General features: G+C 44.8%; 1 protein-coding gene across 2 annotated transcripts in view; it reads right to left on the bottom strand.

The window, feature by feature from the left end:
• Positions 1-2,089: 2,089 nt before the first annotated feature.
• Positions 2,090-20,794, bottom strand: part of GRK5 (G protein-coupled receptor kinase 5) — a 153,444-nt gene continuing 134,739 nt past the window's right edge. For both annotated transcript variants that reach the window (XM_036385487.1, XM_036385488.1), the window contains 4 exons: positions 12,801-12,938; positions 10,412-10,549; positions 9,480-9,611; positions 2,090-8,683 (listed from right to left, as the gene is read on the bottom strand). In XM_036385487.1, the coding sequence (XP_036241380.1) occupies positions 8,585-8,683; positions 9,480-9,611; positions 10,412-10,549; positions 12,801-12,938 (507 nt within the window). In that variant the 3' untranslated portion in view covers positions 2,090-8,584. The remainder of the gene's footprint in view (positions 8,684-9,479; positions 9,612-10,411; positions 10,550-12,800; positions 12,939-20,794) is intronic.

Here is a 20,794-nt window from a genome sequence, read left to right as displayed (position 1 = left end):
AGGGCATAAGAATAACAGTGCATGAGGAACAGTATTAATGGGACACAGGCAACCTTAATTCTTTCATTTCTTAAACATGTGGCTTTGCACACTTGGATGTGTCCTTTTGAAGTTTGGTGTTGCAAGTCATTTCCCATCTACAAGCTTTTCAGAAAAGGGAAACTGCCTGCCTTTTTGCTCCTGATATGTTAATGGCTGTCACACTGCAATAACCCCAGATGAGCAGGTCTGGAGCATCCTGAGCCTCTCTGCAGGTCTCTGCCATCTAAGTGAACAGAGGTATGTGGAGACTTGCACTCTCAGGGTGTGACTGACATTTGCTGACAGCAAAGGAAAACAAAGCTCCCTTAAAAAAAAAATCAGCAGCAATAAGCTGCAATTAAAAAGAAACCAGAAAACCAGGAATTTTGTTCTCTGAAAGAGCGGTGAGGCTTTGGAATGGGTTGCCCAGCGAGGGTGGTGGAGTCCCTGGAAATGTTCCAGAAGTGACTTAATGCTATGGTTTAGTGGACAAGGTGGTGTTTGGTCAAACCTTTGACCTGATGATCTTGGAAGTCTTTTCCAACCTTAATGATTCTATGGTTCTGTGATTTACCCAAGCATCTGTAAATGGGTTATTCAAGCTGCTCAGCCTCTGGGCAGTTCCTTTTCTCCACTCAAGACAATTCAGAGCATCAGTTTTTAACAGGCCATATTTAAATTTTAGTTTTTACTTTTACTGAATACCAATTGTGAAATAGAATTTCAAAACCCTAAAAGATAGACTCTGACTTGGCAGAAACTTGTAATGTTTCCTCCCCCAGAAGGACCCCATAGACCTGGAATTTCACAGTCAGGCCCATTTATGGTATTTTTCATCTGTAAAGCACCCCGAGGAATTATAAAAAGTTGACGTGCCTTTTAAATTGGATTTCCTTCAAAATAGTGTCATGACTTTCCTCTGAGAAGCTGCACATCCCATGTCAGAGATAGTGGAAATGTCTAAGAAGACTAAATCTCCCTGGAGGGAACATATCTAGATGTTGCTGCACAGAAAAGACATGAAGTTACAGAGAAAAAAAGCCCAAAAAAACAACAAAACACCAAAAGCTGTTAAGAGAAGAAATAAAATTTCATCTCACAGCCTCTCAGATTGTTAAAACCTTGTGAAAAATGGCTTGGGTTTGTTTAGAAAGTGATAATATGCATGACCTGAATCTATACAGTCTATTACCTTGGGTTTTACTGAGCTTAGCTGTTGGATGTGGCTGCTTCTTTCATGCAGATAATCTCTTTTCTCAATGTTCTTCTGTGCAACTTGATGCAGACACTGCTTGCCATTGGTGGTCTCATAAAAATATTCTTTATGCCTCTTTGAAAAGTTCTTTTTTTCTCCTCTTAAAGGAAAAGCAGTGCACCATCACTGTGGTGCTGGTGATTTTGCAGCCGCCCTTTATCTCTGTTTCAGATGTTCTTCCGTGGAACTCTGCACAGCACCTTGGCTGGTTGTTGTTTTATTTATTCTCCTGTATATTTATTCTCAAAGCAGGGCCTCATAAATCAGGCAGTGCTCACCTCTCTTAAAGCAGAGCTCAAGCCTTGATTTTGTCACCTTCTCCCTGAACTTACCCCAAAAGCGGGAAGGGAAGGGAAGGGAAGGAAGGGAAGGAAGGGAAGGGAAGGAAGGGAAGGGAAGGGAAGGGAAGGGAAGGGAAGGGAAGGGAAGGGAAGGGAAGGGAAGGGAAGGGGGTATAAGGTGAAACACAACCTGATGAGAACAGAACCTGCCCAAAGTGAGGTCCAACCTCAGGCTGGGTCTCTCAGCCTCTGTGGGGAGACAGAAAACAGAAACCACACAAAGCCATCCAGGAAGAGATGGGCTGCACCCCACCCTCCCTGCAACCCTCTTCAGGATCCAAAGCACCTGAGGAATCTCTGCTTGATTAGGTGCCTCATTAAAGCAAAACATATGGTTTCCATGTATTTAAATTAAGGAATTTATTTAAAAAAAAAAAAAAGCCAAAAAACCCAATCAAAACAGTGGTTTGATCTAAATACAGCAGCACTGTGACATTACTAGGACATTATGTACGAAGAATCCAAGCAGCCATAGAACACAGAAGCCTTTATCTTCAGTAACAATCTCAAAATGAAGCTAGCTTCATCAAACAATGTTAAAGATCTCCCTGGAAAGAGAAACAAAACCAAACAGACCCTCCCCACCCCTAACCCTTTGGATATTAGAATGACTTTTTTTGTACAATATCAACAGCCACTAGCTCTTCTAATTGAGAACACTTGCTTTAATTTATTACAAAAATGATCTGTTGACTCAGTTATGAAAGACAACTTTTAACATTGCTTTAGAAGTGTCTGCTCCTCTTATAGACTACAGTATTAGAAGTGCTTAAAAACATTTACTCCTGGATATGGTCTTGAAATTCAATCAGAAGAATATTCTGTGTGTGTTTATATACCAAATATGATTTTTAATTTTTAAAGCAGGTGAAAAGACTAACCCTAATATGAAACTGCAATTTTACAATTTAATTATTAGTCAGATATGGGCAACCACATGATAGTTCATGAAATCTTTAGGTCTATCTACATTGCTCAGAAACACAAAATAAAGTTTTTACAGCTTTCAGCTTCAAAAGGCTAAAATGTTCAGTCTTTTAGAAGAGTGTCCAGTGTTTAAAAGAAATGCAATTAAGGGAGACCGCATTCAATACACATGAAACAACTCGTTTGACCTTGCTAATTAACACATCCAACAGCTGCATGTGGGGTGATGAGAAAGGAAAACACATTTGCCATCCAGCCACTACCTGAGATGTTTCTTCTCTGGGAGTGAATCTTCTCTGCAGGACTACTCCAGAAACCCTGGAGTTCCCCTCTGGAGCCCACTGACCTCAGGCACTTTTGCTCTTTTTGCCTCTTTTGCTTCCAGACCCAATCTGCCCCAGATCCACGTTTGGGACTTCACACAGCACCTCAGTCAATGGGTGCCTTGAGAATCCTTTGCAGGCTTGGCCAAAAAAGTTGAACCAATGAATGTTGTTTTGCTCCCTTCCTCATAACTATTTATCTCCATTCAAAAATCAGAGGAAGTGTTTCCATGTGAATGCCACGCTTACTGGCCAGCTCTTCAGCAAGAAATGATACTTGAAACATTTGCACTGCCACCTCTTTGTCTGCTGGAGATGTCTTACAGAAGTGCAGTTTGTTCTGTTTCAGTATCTCTAAGGAGCTAAGACAAACCAATAATAAAAGAGTCCTAATTTAGGAGAGTGTCTCATTAGTCATGTAAATAAAGAGCAGCTACACTAAGCCTATTTCATTTAAATAATAATACAAAGACTTGATACTGATCTGGTTTATGCACAGACTCCAAAGTGCTTTCCATTGACAGACAGAGAGCATCCCTCCGTGTTTGGGAATGGGAAAACAAAATTGCATCGAGGTTTGCCCAGGGCAGTGAAGAAAAACACAGCCAGAAGAGGAATACAAACCATCACTCCTGGCTCCAGTACATAAAGCAAGGAGAATACATATGTGCCAGCAGTAATATTCATGTTAATGAATAGGCAGCAATCTGTTTAAAATTGCTTCTTTCATAAAGCCCATTTGTCAGTACACCAGCTTAGCTGATCCAACTGCAGCAGATTGTATTTGTATTATCACAGAGACATTTGGGGGAGGTCAGCCCATAATACTGTAGCATATTGTTGGCTTTCACCTTCTTTGATGAAATTCTTTCTTTTCCCCAAAGGAAATAATTTAAAAATCCTCTGAACCAATTTCTTTATCTTTTCAGTTTTTGCATTTAAGGAAAGACAATTATTACCAGCCAGCACTTTAATATTATTTAGTATAAAAGGAAGTGTGTCCTGCCCAGCACACAGAAGAGATGTTCTAAATTGATGCAGACTTTCTCTTAACTTTACATGAGGGTGTTAGTAATTATTCTCCTTACTCTAAATCCTTAGTATTATTTTAAGTTGAAGGTCATATTTGTGAAAGGCTTGAGAAAGACAACTCTGGAACCTCCTGATTTCCACGGAGCCGCTGAACATTTGATTCTTCCAAAATTCACTGCCAAATGAACCTCCCTGCAGCCTGAGACAGACTGGGACCATCCTGGGGCAGGAGAGCCTTGAAGTGTGGGCTTCTACAGCTCCTGCAGGCTTCCACGTGATGGAAGATGGTCCACATGCCAAGAGACAGAAAGGATGCTCCTCCAAAGAAAAATCCAGTCTTTCCAAGATTGTATGGGAAATGCCTGACAAATGATCTCCTCTGCAGTGAGCAACTTCAGTGAATATGACAAATATTAACTGAACAAATCAATGATCACAACTAATTGTGGAGCAGGGGTGAAAACACCAACATCTTCTTCACAATGCAGCCCGTTCCTGTCCCATGGATGTTGGTGAGGAGCAGCAGCTGTGTTCTGGGGTTGTGCATTTATTGCTCTTCCAGAACAGCCTGTGCAGGGAGCTCCTGGCTGAGGCTGGGGTGCACAGACCTGGCTGATTCTGTCCATGCAGGCTGGAGGGATTCCTGCTTGCCTCATCCAGCTCTCCCCTCTGACCCTCAGAGGGACAACATTGTCTTTGAAGCATGGGCCAGCCCTTGTCCCAGGTCACTGCAGAAACTCTGACCAACACATGGTGGCCCCAAGGAAGGAGGCGCAGCAGTGTGGTGCCCCTGCACCCCTGCTGGAGATTCACACCCCGTGGGACTTCACAGCCTGTCCTCCAGAGCTCACAGCTTCTGTGTCTTCCTCACCCTGCCTGTGGTTTTACCACTAATGCAAGTTCATTTCCTGCTGCTTCTTTCAGTTGAGGCATGGCCACTGAAAAAGGTCAGCTGGATTTGAAATGTGAGCAGCGAATTCAAGCGGGATCCTGAGGTTTGGGTGAATGACCTTAAGAATCACTGTCTTCAAATCTGGTGCTTTACTGGGTCAGCCAATTTTGATTCCTACTGCTGATGGCACTCTCAGCTGTAGTTTCTGGGGTGACTGCAAATTGAGGTGGTACCAAGCTGTGTTTATGGAGAGCTGTTTTGTCTCTGAGCTGGCAGGAACCAGCAGGGCCAGGTGAACACTGAGATATTGAATTCTGCAGCTCCCTAACTCTCACTTTGATCTGCACTACCTGCTTGGTTTGATTATCTTCACACCTTTCCCAGCTTCACAAGCAGGTTTTTGTTCAGAAACAACATCTGAGTCATGGCCATTCTTGTGAAAAACCTCTTTTTAGATAATCCAGGTCAAGAGTGCACATCTAAGAGTTTATTTTTTTTTCCCTTCATTATTCATTTGTTTAAAAAAAGCCTCACATCCAACAGTGGGGAAAAAATGTTACAAGACTCAAGTGAACCTTGAGACACTGTAGGAAATGAATAGCAAACACCTGACTCATGAAAGTCTGTCAACTAATTAGTGTTCATCAGACTCCTCAATAAAGATTTAAAAATAAAAGACATGCTTGCATAATTCAGGATCAGATTGGAAACAATTTCTGATTCTTAAAAAGAGCTAAGTTTGCTCATCTGTCTATTTAAAACAAGCAACCAGACCTAAGCATATGCATTTTTTGGAAAGAATTTGGATGCTAACTGAAGAGGAGATAAAGAAAATGAATCAGTCTGCAAAGCTATTACAGAACTACTCCTTTCTACTCCTTTGTTACCTGCAAACTCACCTCAAAATTCACCTGGAATCAAAATACTAAAAATCTTATTGCAAATGCTCTCCAAGGTTGTGTGACAAAACTCTAAGTTTTTTTCAAAGTTGCCAGTGGTTTTTAAATTTGATTCCACGGAACCAATGGCCAAATGCCTGTGGAAGCCTGGCTGAGCAGGGCACTGCCTTGACAGGGCTTCAGCCCTGAGTTCTGGGCCCAAACTGCACCTGGTCACACAATGGAAGTGCAAGGACTGTGCTCCTACTCCAGCTTTGAGTGCAAGGTAAGCTGAAAAAATAAAAAAAACCGAATCCCAACAAAAATAAGAAGGAATAAAAAAGAAATCCTGCAGGTTTTGTTGTTGTAGGCAAACCATGACAAGGAGATCCCTAGGACTGGTCATTAGCACTTCTGATGGATTTTAAGCCTTCCAGAGCTGGGGGCTGAAAAGTTCTGCTGCCCCAGCATGGTAATACTGTTTGTAGAGACACTGCAGGGATGAAATCTCTGTCTGCTGGTGGTGTTTTGTGTCTTTCCCCTTCCTCTCTCACTGCTCCAAGGAGGTTGGATTCAGAGGGGCTCCATCCCAGGCTTGATACCTTCAGGTGCACAGCAGCATCCTTCTTCCATGCCATGAGAATTCAGGATACCCAGCCCTAGCATCACACCCTGCAGGTATCCAGGGAGAATGAATGCTCTCACCCTTCCAGGACTCTGCATTGCCCCTAAACTCCAACTGCCAGAGTCCTAGAGGTGCTGAGTGAGCTCTGTCCTGGCTCAAAGGACAGCAGGACAAGGCACAAATGCTGTCATTCACTGCTGTCCCTAAAATGTCATCCGCCACAGGTTAAGGCTGGGAGAATCTAAAAGATATAATCAACATTTGCAGTTTGTTCACCAGCTTTCAGTAAGGGCTGCTATTTCTCAATACTAGGAGATGGTGAAGAATGAAGATTTTCATCTTCACTTGCCAAATTAGCAACATCTCTAAAATCCTGCATCTTCTGTAAGATCTGCAATGCCACCATCTGACATGGGAGAATGGCTGAAGCCTCATCTCCCTGTCTTGACTCTTCTCTGTCAGCTGCTCTATGCAAGTCCCTGTTCTGTCTCTCTGTCTCACAACTTCAAGCTGCTTTGCTACGTCATTCCTGTGTGTTTCTCAGCCAGGGATTTGCCAGCACTAACCTTCATCCTTTTCCCCCTCAGCACTGGCCACACAGAACATGCACGTGGCAGTCTAATGAATTTTGGCTTCCTTGGACCCTGGGGTAGCTCCACTGCTGGCTAACAGGATTTTAGACACACCAGGGTGGCTTTCAGATGCTCCTGATGATCCAAAGGTTTAAAAAATCAGTATAGTCTAGCCAACATTGTAAAGGGTCTGGGGAACCAACACAGCCTACAGGACACTTTGGGCTGCAGTTGTGGGCACAAAGGTTGTCCAGTTCCCGTGGAAGGGAAGTTACCATATTTTTTGGCCTGGTGTTCTTAACAATAAGGAGTGAAATACTTGAGAAGAGCCTGATTCTGATGCCTGAGGTACTCCTACTGATCCTGCCTGATCCTCCTCATCCTAATGGAGACAGAGTATTTGTCAATGGTTAAAGGAGCCTGGACAAAGAATGATGGAGCTGGGAGTGGGAGTTATTATTTCATACTGGCATTTCATTCAGTTGAGGATCTAATTGAGGGGATGTGTCAGGGGGTATTTGCATGACACATGGAAGTACTTTAAGTGCAGGCACAGCCTGTGGGTTCTGCTACTACCCAAAAGCAGCTCAGATCCCACTCTGAACCTCCACAGCTCAGCTCTACAAAGCTGTCACAAATCTCATGGTTGGCACAAACCAGGCTGCTGAGCTTCCCTCCTGCTGCCTCTTTGATGTGGGCAGCTGTGGAAAGACCTTGGGCTTTTGACTGCAGCGTGGAGAACACTTTGAGTTTTGCTCTCATTTCAGCAGGTGCAGGTTGGAAGTCCTAGAAAAAGAAATGGACATTTGCTTTCCTGGTCACCTCTCCCTCAGCTTTGTTCTGCCTGTTGCTAGAAACAGCACAAACACTAGTGAAGGAAAAGAGCTTAAAACAGGGCTCCCTGTCTAACTGAAAAGCCTTTGATGGAACAACAACATAAGTGCAAATCTCAGCTGTGCTGGTCCCAAGACATCACAAACCATCAGCGTAGCAAGTTGCATTTTTGAATGCATCAATATCTTGTCTTTTAGCATTTAATGCGAGACATTACAAACTAATGAAGAGGAGAAATGTATGCAGTGTTGCTGTAAACCAAATATACAGATGTAAAATAATGAAGAATAAACTGTTCCATAAAAATGCATGTCAATAAACCCCCGTCTGATAAAGTGATTTATGAAGAATTTTCTAGAATTGCTAAAAAGAATGATTTCTCGTTTGAGGCTCTGGAAGTCTTGAGTCACATTTTGTTTCTTTTAAAAAAATGTCTTAAAACACATGGCTTTACAGCTGCTGCTTGGAAAATATACACCTCCAAAGTCTGACTTTCATTTAAATACAAATGTACAAAATGTAAACTGAGACAATAGAGAAATTTACAAAACTTTTCTTTAAAAATAATAAAGACAAAATTCAGTTCTAGTATGATGCTATTTAAATACGTGCAAGTAGTCATGTTCATTGAATTTCTATTGCAATGTTCTAAAGAGACAAATTTGATTCACACAGTCTTGAGTGCCACCTCCAAAAACAGACCTGAGTGGAAATTTCTTCTTAAAATGTGAGGCTCCACTGGAAGGAATGGATGGAAAATCTCCATTTTGGGAGATCCAGATTTTCTTTCTTTTCACTCAACGGTGGAGGCTCTCTCATCCACAGAAGCTCCAGAGATTATAGTGGAAGGATGCAACATGTTGTTTCACGGGGCTGAGCTGGAACTAGCTGCTTCCAGTCGAGTTTGAACTTACGTGATTTGAATTTATGTGATGATTTAAACTGGCCTTTGAATTTGGAGAACTCTTTGAATTGTTCTGATGCTGTAGGAAGAGGAAGAAAATGACAATTAAATTTCCATAATATGCCATGGTTTTATTTTTAATCCAGCATTTTTCATTTTATGATACTGGCTGGACTGCAAGATTCTTCCTTGAAGATCTTCAGATGCGAAATCCTCTTCATTTTCCTACCTGTAGTCTCTCTAGGTCAGCAGAACCACGGCAGTTCTTGAGCAATGCAGCAAAGAAGACTCACTCCAGCTCCAGGAGCCAAATCAATTCACTGCAAAATGTCAGTATCTGCTAAATCTGACTAATACAGTGGGTACCTGCCAATGCTCAGGCATGGCTTTAACCCTACAGAAATAGGCCAGTCTAAGAATGTTATTGACATTTGCAGGTGGTGCCTTGGTGCCTCATGAAAGCTGCACATCGTGTTTCATCCAGGTGGCTCTCTTCTTTATTATCTTGCTTTCCTGCCACAACTACCTCCCTCAAAATGTGCAGTTTCCTTTTTATTTTTTAAACACATAAATCAAGGATTTTCACGAGGAGCTTCTTAAAACCATGGAACAGTTTCAAAAGGCATTTCAGCATAGCACTGAAAAACAGGTTGGGTAAGAAGTTTTCAACTGCTGGAAACAAAACTCATGAGCAACACTGGTGGAAAAAAAAAATCACACAATGTAGATGAAAACCTTGAGATGTGGAGGAAAATGTGAGAGCCAGCCCTCTCTAAGATGAACTGCCCTTCTCCTGGCATAAATATCACCAGAACAGGGCTGTGAAAACAGGCATCTACAGGAGTTTTCCTGGTCTTAGTCATAAAAGATCTCACCTGTCGCTTAAATATTCTCTGCAGCAATCCTTTCTTGGGTGGCTCTGGGGGGTAGCTTTTGTTTAGGTCTGGTGAAATAGTACCATTTGGTCCAAACACATTCAGCTCCTTGAAGCACTCTGTTTCTATCATCTAGTGGAATATAGTGAGAGAGAGAGAAAAAAAAAGGGAATTATTCATCTGCACTAAATAAATTCCAGTAGTGCTAGGTTCTTCAAAGTCAGCAGTGTGTGAGGAGAGTTAACAGTTGATTCCTGCTGGTGTATTTGAGGGCAAACAGAGAGTATGAAAAGCAGAGGCTGAGTCTGCTCTGCATGTTTGCACATCAGGCTTGTCAGAAGCTGCCCCACAAGACTTTCTGTTCTTTCCTCCAGCATTGCAGAGAATACCAAGCAAAGACAGGCACACTTACAAAATCCCAGTTATTAGCAGCCCTCTGCCCAAGTGGATCTGCTGTTTGATGCAGAGCTGGATTCTGAAATCCACTGTTGGCTGTGCTTTGATACCAAGCAGAAACAAAGACCCAGACATGGAAATGCTGGAGGAGCTCAGGGTCCAGAGTGAGCTGCTGCAGCTGGGGCTGACTGCAGACAGTGGGTGACAGCAGGGTCACCAGAGGAGGATCCTTAAGGATTTCCAGCTGAACCACAGAAGGGGCTGAGAGCTCGAAACACCTCTGTAGAAATCCAGGAGGAGGAAGTACAGTAGGATCCTCGCCAATTCACACAAACACACAGAGCCAACAGATACAGTCACCTGAACCTGACATCTGTGGTGCATTACAGATCTTGAAAGAGGCCATTTGTAACTCATGAAAGCATTAGAGTCTGGCAAGTTGTCCAGTAGCTATATATTACTGGAACATAGAGGTCCTCTTAAATTGTCTGTGTTATGGGGTTTATTGCAGTAATTTTGCTATGATACATCCTTACCTCATTTTGCCATGGAATAGACACTGATCCTGTGGAAAACTTGGAATAGAAATCGTCATCTGTTTGGTCCAGGTTAACTCCTTTCACTGTGGAGAACTGCTCAATGTCTAACACATCCTTGCAGTACACTGCTCTGGGCTATGTCAGCAGGAAAAAAAAGGAGAAATGACAAGAGGAAAAATATTTCTGAGTCGGACCATGTGCTTTCATTCACAGATTCAGTCAAGTGAGAATGTCTAACAAGTGTGTGTCTGCATCCTCCTTCTCCAGGCTTGTTCTGCCTGCATGTTTATCATCAAAGGCTGACTTCACTTTAAGCACATTAAGCTTCCTATTCCAAAGTCCTCAAAGCATCAGTCAAAGTGGGTTTTAGTCATCCATGTACCATCTGGTTAAGAGGTGAGGGGAGAAGGACAGAAAGAGCCAGAAAAGAAAAATGGAACCCTTCAGCAGTCTTTTCATTTAGAGAGGGAACAACAGAAAACCAGAATGTTTACCAGTGGCACACTGGAGAGAGCCCTGGAAAGAGGCCTCAGATAGAAGTGCCTTCCTGCCCAGATAGCTGTGGAGTTTGCAGCATGGAAGTTTAAAGGAATGTATCCTAATTGCTAAAGAAAACAGAGGAGGTTTGGCATTTTTCCATTGTTTTTATTAATAGCTCAGCTGCTGGAAGCTGCCCAGAATTACCTCTATTAACTCTTTTAACTTGGCTGCATTTCTTCAAAGGAACAGTCAAATGGCTTTGCCTTTTTGAACTATTTAGTTTTCTGGGATGACAGAGACAAAACTCTCTGCAGTGATGGAACTCTCAGCTCGTCCTCCAGCAGTCAGCCCCAGGGAGCAGAAAGAGCCATCCGTGGCTGCCTGTCACAGGCAGTGTGTGTGCCCAGAGATCTGCCACCACCAGCACAGCCACCCTTTGCTGTGCAGGGATAACTGAGGGGTGGCTTGTGGGACCAGCCTGAGCCCCAGCCCATGTGGAATCCTGCTGTCTGTCCCTGGTGCCAGGACTGCACAGCCAGGGGTCCAACTTTATTGATCTGGATGTGAGCACTGTGACCAAACAAATTGACCTAATTCCTGACAGAAGTCCTGTTTGCTGAAGGCTGCATCCCTCTGCATTCCTGACAGCTGCAATCCAATTTTTGTAGAAGAGGATGGAGAGACATGGTTTGGATAACAACTTCTGCCATTGGCTATTTAGCTTTGGGTGATTCAGCTGACTTCAGTAAAGACTGGGAGATCTATGGATGAAGTGCCAAATAAATTAAATTAGGGGCAGCTCTTGAGCTCCCAATAAAGATCCATAAAAATTTATATGCCTTTGCTTTTGCAAATATGGCTCTAAGAGGTGCCTTCTAGGCCTTACGTGCCACAGTTTTTATGCACTCTGGCGGATCCCTAATTTGAGCCCAGAATTTTATAATTTTCTACATCAGAAAGAAATAGTAGCTTGTCTCCTATTTCTCCCCACTAAAGCAGGTCGTAACACCACGGGCTAATTGGCAGGAATAACTAGGCTGCATAGTAAAATGTAAAGCAAAACCAGAGCAACTAAAGTAAACTTTTGTAGCGTTCAAACCACTTTGGTTTGGTTGAGCCTGCAGCAAGGGGAATGGGAGCTGCCAAGATGTTACTTTCTTTAATACGTTAAAATGGCAGTGTTTACTTAGAACCATATGGGGACTTTAAGGATAGAAGCTCCAGCCAGAAAGAGAGCCCTGCAGGAGGGAAATAATCAGATAACTCTGCGCACTGGGCTAGAAACCGATACCACAAAAGGGTGGAAAAAGTTTTGTTGTTGCCAGTGCAACAAAGCCTTTCAGTATGTGTGAGCCTGGTGTGTAAATCTGAGCAAGGACTCAGGGTTGGGTTCTGTACCCCAAAAAGCTCCAAATGCTCTCTAAGGTCCAAGTCACCTTCTCTGCTTGAGGTGACACTTGGTGCTGAGCCTGGCTCAGACTCTCTGTAGCAAACGACTGTTCTCATGATAATCCACAGAGCCCTGGACTTCGTGTTTCTGGTTTCACCTCTATAAACCTGCATGCACACATTTGGCTTTCACTGCTGATTGTCCCAAGCACCACCTGGTTCTGAGCACACTTGTTTTCACAGTAACACCATGGATAAAGGTTCCAGTGCCTCCAGTGCTGTACAGTAATGCTGCGGTAAAAGGAGTGGGAATGGATCAAGCCCCAGATTACATCCACATGCCAACAGAACCTTCTCTCCTCTTCCTCCCAGCCTCCCCACTCCAGCCCCACCACTCATCACACCTTCCTGGGGCAGCTCCCCGTGCAGAGAGTGATGACAGCCCTGAGAGAGAGAGGCTATTTTAGAAACAAACCTCTTAAAAGAGGCCACTGGGGATTCTTGCAATCGTACTTACATCGGGCACGAAGGGAGGATCCAGCATTCCTGCTTCTAACCGCTTGAAATTCATGCTCTTGAAAAAGGGGTGTCTCTTCACCTCTGCTGCCCCTTCCCCCTGACATCCCAGCCGCTGCTTCACGTCTTTGGTGAGGAGCTGAAACAGAGGAGTGCCAACAGGAATGGTGAGGCTGTCAGAAAAAGCAAAGCTCTACGGAGATATTTTTATCTCCACTTGTTTTTGAATGTGCCCATAGGGATGTACAGAGGGGAGTTGCAACTGCTGCTGCTTAAAAGCTGAAGTTAAATGGATTAGGGTTGCACTGTTCTACATGCTGGTGAAATCCTCAGAAAATCACCTGCTGTAAAGTGTTTACAGTCAAAATAGAGACCATTTCTTTTGCCTGCTTTAGGTGAACACTTTCAAGAGGAGATCTGACATACCCTAGTAACATATAAAGATGTTACTTTCTTATATGTTACTTACATATAAAGATGCACATTCATAAGTTCCATGTGCTTTGTCTCAGTTCTTTTTGTTTTGCCATTTTTTTTTTACATTTGTAAGACTATTTTTCCCTCAAAAGAACAGGTGCTTAGGAAAAATCAAAAATACCAAATTGTATTTCCCTCACCCATTGCACTACATTCCAGAGCATCACATGACACATTGAACCAACCCTTTACACTCATGGGCTTATCCCTGCTGAACTCAAGGGGGTTCCCATGCATGAAGCCAGTGCCCAGTAATTATCCTCAGTTCTGCCTTGTTTGTTTTCACAGAAGGGCAGTGCACAGCCTCCACCAGCTACAGCAAGTCCTGCCTGTTTCCTGGGTACCCATGCAGGAGCAATGGCCACCAAGTGAACTCAGCATCTTTGCACTATCAGATGGGCAAGCCCATGAACAGAAACTGTGATATTTACACGGGAGATTCAACAGGGGAGACTCAACAGCACCTTCCAGTGCAAGAGAGCTGGAGAGGAACCTTGGATAGAGGCATGTCACAAGTAGACAAGGGGGAATGGCTCTAAATGAAGGACGGCAGGTTTAGATAGGATATTAGGAAGAAATTCTTCCCTGAGGGTGATGAGGTCCTAGCACAGGTTGCCCAGAGAAGCTGTGGCTGCCCTGGATCCCTGGAAGTGCTCAACTCCAGGTTGGACCCCGGGGCTTGGACAGGGCTTGGAGCAACCTGGGACAGTGGGAGGCGTCCCTGCCCGTGGCAGAGGGTTAGACTGGACAGTGTTAAGGATCCCTCCGAGACAAACCTTCCTGCGGTTCCCTGGGTGATGCTGAGCCGCTCGGGAGGTGCCGCCGGGAGGCAGCAGAGGAAAGGGCAGCGGAGGGAGCGCTGCCCGGGGACGGGGCTGCTCCGGGGCGTGGGAGCGCTGCCGCCGCTCCTCCGCCGCTGGCCCCGGCTTTATTGGCCCGCAGCCGGGCCAGAAGCAGCGCTCAGCCCTGCCCGGGTGGGCTGAGCTCGCTGATGGCACCGAAAGCATCATCAAAATCCACCGGGGCTCGGCTGCAGGCGGGGCAGGGGCAGGGGCTGGGTTGGGCTCTCTGAGATCCCCGGGACCGTCCCAGCTGCAACTGATGGGATGCAAACACCTTTGGAAAGGTTGGGGAGGACTCCCGAGCTCTCGGGTGCATCCCTGCAGGAGCAGGAGCGGGAGCCAGGCGGGTTCCACGCTGGGGTAAGGCTGCCTGGGGATGCTGATCGTGTGCCCAGCTTGGGATTTGTGTGCCCAGCTCAGGGTTTGTGTGCCCAGCTCAGGGTCTGTGTGCCCAGCTCATGGTTTGTGTGCCCAGCTCAGGGTTTGTGTGCCCAGCTTGGGATTTGTGTGCCCAGCTCAGGGTTTGTGAGCCCAGCTTGGGATTTGTGTGCCCAGCTCAGGGCTTGTGTGCCCAGCTCAGGGTCTGTGTGCCCAGCTCAGGGTTTGTGTGCCCAGCTCAGGGTTTGTGTGGCCAGCTTGGGATTTGTGTGCCCAGCTCAGGGCTTGTGTGCCCAGATCAGGGTTTGTGTGCCCAGCTCAGGGTTTGTGAGCCCAGCTTGGGATTTGTGTGCCCAGCTCAGGGCTTGTGTGCCCAGCTCATGGTTTGTGTGCCCAGCTCAGGGCTTGTGTGCCCAGATCAGGGTTTGTGTGCCCCAGCACCTTCTGCTTCAGCCACTGAGGCAGCAGCCCAGCTCAGCTGCCTCATCTCACCAACAGGGAATGTGGAAATTAATTGTTGCTAATGTCATGTTGTGCTCTTTCCTCTGGTGCCTGGCTGGAGCTGGGGTTTCTTGTCCTTATCAGGGGTTTACAGTGTCACAGCTCTTCAGGCTTTGCTACCACTGGGCATTTTTACCACCTGGGCATCGGTGGTTTTCTGGTCTGACTTCCAACAGCCACCTCAGTTCTGTTTCTGTGCTGCTGGGGGCCTCAATTCCAGCCTGAGATGGCAAATGGCTTTGGCAATCCGTGTGCCCCATGGTGCAGAGGCAGCAGCCAAGCCAGAAATGGTGGTGAAGGGGCTTGTAGACTTGAGAGTTTTCTGTTCAGGTCTTTCTGCCCCAGCAGCAGCAATAGCAGGAGACTGAATGGTCAGAGGAATGGGTTTAAAGCCACTGCTGCTGGCCACAGTAGCAATGTTCAGCTTCCAAATAGCAACAGCCCTTTCTTCCCCACACTTTGCCTCTGATGCTGCCAAGCTGGTGACATCTGGGCTGACAGATCACAACTGGCTGATCCATAAATGTGAAAAGACTTGAGGAAACATCTGTATGCCTTGCCATTCCCTGAGCAGAGATACTCACAAGATACTGAACCACATCCATCTGACTCACTGCAAAAGATGTGTCTCAGAGCACTTCTCTGGACTTTGCTTTCCCTGCTAGAAGGAAAGAGGGATGCTTTGCTTTCAAATAATTGCATTAGACTTTGAGTTCTCATGGTCCTGAGACTAGGATTTTTGTTGTGAGGAGATTTTTTGGGTTGTTCTTGGGTTTATTAAAATCTCAACAGTTTTATGCTCTTGTCTGTTGAAGATGATTGCTTTGGAATTTCCAGTCGGAATCAGGTTTACTCTATTCCGGTTGGGCAAAGAAATCAGAAATTATTTTAGTCTCTTATTCTTGAGTCAGTAGGGCTTTCCTGACAGTTGTAAAGAAGAATATGAAAGCAGAAAGACCATTTTTAGTACCCATGGATCTGGTATACTTTTGGAAATGATACCTTGGACCTTTGAGGAACAGCTGAGGAGCAAGTGGTGGTAGGAAGGGATAGATTTGGACCTTCCTGGAGATGATACAGGAGACCTCTGCAGTCTCTGCCCTCAAGTCAGCTCTGAAGGGATGAAAAGGGGGTTATTTCCCATCTCTGCAGTCTGGATTCTGGGCTTAGTGGGGAGACCAGGCTGATCTGTGAATTTGCCCTTGTCAGGCTGTAGGATGTTTGGAGTGTGCGGTCAGAGAAAAGGGTAGCTGAGGACAGAAAAAGCTGCCTGGGGATTCCTGGGTTCCTCCATGACAAACAAGGGAGTATTCAGTAACTTCAGATGCAAGAAGGAAGTTTCTGGAGCATGAATGCAGTTGGTTGTGGGTGGCTGGCCACTGCTGGCTGAAAGACACAAAAGGGAACAGGCCACTGGGAATAGGCTGGGACTGAAAGAACAGGGAGAGGAGAGGATTCTCCTGCAAAACCCTGCTGCAGTCTCCTGAGAGTCCCAGGAGAGTCACAATGGAGAAAAATGCTAGAAATCAATGGAACTTGAAAAGCTGTAGATGCAGCCAGCTCTAGAAATGGCAACAGGTGAAACCAGACATTCTTCCTGGCTTCTGTTGTGGATATCATGACATAGCATGGACTAGAATATTTTCCAGAAGGGAGAATCCTTCCTTTCACCAAGGGATTATTATCTTTCACCATTTCCTGCAGCCCCAGAAGCTTTCTGCAATAGTAAACCTGTGCAAGAGCCTGAAATAAGCACCCCATTTGGGAATCTGACATGGAAAAGAAAATGGAGATAACAACAGTATGTTATAAGTCATCTCTACACTTTTGTTTAATTCAGCTTCAAAGGGTTTGTTTAATATGAATAGGGAGCAGAACAAAAGCAACTCCATCAGGCTGATGACAAGCCCTCCTGGGACAGCGGTGCAAGGGACCCTATCAAATGTAATTGAAATGTAATTCTACATTAGGGCCTGCAGATAATTCATAGTTTCAAATCTAGAGATGGCCTGGGCCACCCAACCATGGATGAAGTTAATGGCAAACAGCAGAGCTGTGAGTTCTGGTAAAAAAGGCTGCAGCTGACACTGGACATTTAGGGTTTAGTCTCCAGAGTTCATGGGCAGAGCATGACTAGAAGAGGACTTTCAAAGAGAGTTTTGAGTAGCAGCAGTAAAGTTCCGTCAAGGTCTTGATACAAAGAGCTCTCTGATACTTTCATGTCACTCATTTGATCCCCACTGGGGATTCAAACTCTGCAATGTCTGAGACTTTTTTTCCATGACTTTGTTTTGCTTCCTTTACAAAAAGAAACAACTGTTGTGAAGATTGCTAAAAAAGCCAAAAGTCCCCAAAGCACTGTTTTATCTTCATGTGATCAGTCAGTTCATCTCCAGACCATACCATGTAATAAATAATTCCAAGTTCTAAGATGTCGGTCCTAAAATTATAGGAGCAAGGAAAACAAAAAAATTGCCACTCATGAAAGGAGACAAGGGGAATGCTAAAACCATTCCCATTGACCCAGCAGATCAAGCAGTTTGAGGAATCACCTAGCTAAAGTTCAGTCCTGACACTGAAGTAAACATATTATTTTAAGCAATATTTAGAGAACAGAAAAGCAATACTGTGGTCAATTACTAAATGAGAGCAGAGAGATGAAAGAGCAGTTATTCTTGGGCACTGCTAAACTTTAAGGTGTCATAATGCTGGTTTCCTTGGGATGAAAGCAGAAAGGAGGGATGGCAGCAGCCAGGAGTAGGTGTATGACAGAGCTCCTGATGGTAAGGGAGGAAAAAATTGCTTTTAAGGAAAACAGAACCTGTTATCTTTTAGTTGGTTGAGGTGGCACTTTGAAAAGGGAATGGAGATCAGAAACATGGAACAGCTGAGGCTGGAAGCCACATCTGGACATGGTCTAGTCCAAACCCTCTAGTCCCTGTCCTAATTCAAAGCAGAGGTTCCTGGAGCAGGTTGTTCCAGATGTTGTCTGGTTGGGCTTTGGATATCTCCAAGTGTGGAGACTGCACAGCCTCTCTGGGCAACCTGTTCCACTTTTGGCTACCCTCACCATGGAAAAATGTGTCCTAATGTTCAGAGGGAGCAGAACAGCTCCTGTGCCTCAGTTTGTTTCCCTTGCTTCCTGTCCTGTTACGGACACCAAACCAAGAGTTTGGCTCTGTCTCCTTTACACCATCCCACCAGAGACCCCTTGTGCAGGGTAAAATGGGGGCTGCAGGGATAAAGGGCACCAGGGAGGCCAAGTCTGTGGGAAATGCAGACAAGCAGGGCACTGACAGAGTGACAGAGGAGCACAGCAATGAGGGCCCATCCAACACTGCTGACTTGAATGCACTTCAAGTCACATCTCTGGATGCATGACTGCACTTGTCAGGGAAAACAGGCATGAACATCATGGAGTATGAGGCATAACCACAACAAACACGGAGCATTTCCTAGAAAGACTGGATTTTTTCACAGAAAAAACACACCAGGAGAAGCTATGTTATATGGGAACTATGGGTTGGGGAGCTTCCCAGAAAGCCAGCTGCCCCTGTTCCTAATTATTTGTTATTCATCTTTGTTTCAGTCCAAAATGAGGTCTGATTTATGGGAAATAACTTACAAAATGAAACATGGAAATATGGGATGGATGATGATTAATGGGAGCTATGATATGTGCCTGCAAAAATGCAAAAGGGCACAAACATCCAGGAGGGGAGGGCTGACGTGGGGTGACACCAGAGGGTTTTCCTATGAGTAAAGAACAAGGACAATGTATTTCCTGGTGGTGATGCTATTAGCTCATGAAGTAAGCTCTGAAGAGAAGGCTGGGCAACGTGGTGGGAAACATTTCCTCACTCCTGCCCTGAAGAGCCCACCACGGGAAAGCCTTTTGTGCTGGATCTTCAAGAAGGCTCAAGTTTCATTTATGTCTTGCAAGTTTTTGCTTAATTTTGCAGACATGATGGGTACTTTATGACTCTTTTGTTTCCTTTTTAAGATGCTGATGGAAAGCAACAAAGTTCTGGCCTTCAATATAAAAAGCAAAAAGAAATGGAGAAAATATGTTTGAATGATGGATTTTAAAATAAAAAACATCACTTGATAAAATAAATTACTTTTGAATGGGAAACCACAAAGGCCATCACAGTCAGTATCAGGACTCAGACTCTTCCTGCCTCAAGATACTAATGCTCAGACAAGGAAAGCTTATCTTTTGATCTATCAATAGTTTGCACAAACCACCTCAATAAACATGCCACATGATTGGACAGGGAAGCAGTAGTGATCAAGTTTTCAGGAATAATTTATATAAAGTCCAAGCCTCCCTGAGGCAAGAGAAAGAGCTTGATGATCTCCTGAGGTCCCGACTCTCTGAAACCAGAGTCTCCATGGCTGGAAGATGAAAATGACCACTACAGTGTCATGCCTGTCTGCTGCCCTGGGAGTGTGGTAGGATATCTACAGCACTATCCCATCAATGCTACATTTAATTCTTCTCAGCTTTAAGTTCTCATGGTTATTTTCAAAGTGTATGTTCATTCTGTTATGCAAGGGAAATAGAGTAACAAGAGGGGTTCTACAGGTATGCCAGCCAGAAAAGGGGGGGTTGGACAATGTGATCTTTAAAGGTCCCTTTCAACCCAAACTACCCAGATTCTGTGCCTCAAGCAGCAAGGTAAAATGTTTGCCTCACATCTCCATTTCAGATTAACAGCAGGACACACACACAAATTCCCTGCCACTCCAGCAGACTCTGCTGCTCACCTGGTGAGAGCTGAGATGCTGCCTGAGGAGAGAGGGCAGCCAGCTGGGGAACATGGAATGGTCTGTGAGAGCCCATGGCTGCCCCACTCCTCCCATGCCAGCTTCACTGGGGGCTCTGCATCACCAGTTAAGGGCAGTGAAGGGCCCAGAGCACCTCTCAAGAGTGATGTCAGTTAAATACCACCCCGAGGACTCAGGAATGACTCGGTGCACTGTGAGTTAATGACTTCCAGGCATGACTCTTGGCAGTGCTACCATTATTATTTTGCAAGGAGACTTCAGTGTCTCTTCATGCAGCCAGCCAACCAGGGTGTTGTGGATCTGCTCTTTGCTTGCCTGTTGCACAAGACATTGGTGAAACCCTTCCTACCTATTTGTTGACCTTTCCTCCCCTCCGTTCTCCCTCCACCAGCAAACACAGATAGGTCATTGTCTCCAAAGGAGACTTCACTCCTTAGCAAACAACACCCAGAAAAAGGCCACATCCTTTTCCAAATTACAATTCAGCCTTCTAAAGATGGATGTCAATAAGACATTGATGAATTCAGACGCAGCTTTGAGATTTCTCAGAGGGATTGAGGATTTCCATTGTCACACATGGCTATTGTGCTACGAAAATGACTCCCAGCTGAAGGAGTGAGAAAACATTTTGAAGAACAGCTCCACAGTATTAAGAAAAGCTGGATACCCTGACACCCCAGGGGAAAAGCTGCTAACAAAGTTAGTGAGATGGGCTGGGACAACATTTGAGTGTCACAATAATTTCATTGCATAATCTTTGTCCTGCTTACCCCCAGCTCTCACCAAAGACAATGGAAGCATGGGGTTTGCAGTTCCTTGCAGGAGACAATCAGATTCCTGCATCATCAAGTCCTTTTTCTTTTTTTCTACAAGTTTATAAAAGACAGAGATGCATTCTTGACTGCAAACTAACATTCAAAATCTCATGAGAATAGATACCGCTCCCTCGGCCATAAAACTTTGGCGAGGGCTCGGGATGACCGTGATGAATCTCACGGAGAAACAA

Source organism: Molothrus ater, chromosome 8 (genome assembly GCF_012460135.2).
Source record: "Molothrus ater isolate BHLD 08-10-18 breed brown headed cowbird chromosome 8, BPBGC_Mater_1.1, whole genome shotgun sequence".
NCBI classification, from domain to species: Eukaryota; Metazoa; Chordata; class Aves; order Passeriformes; family Icteridae; genus Molothrus; species Molothrus ater.
This window is presented reverse-complemented; position numbering and strand designations above follow the sequence as displayed.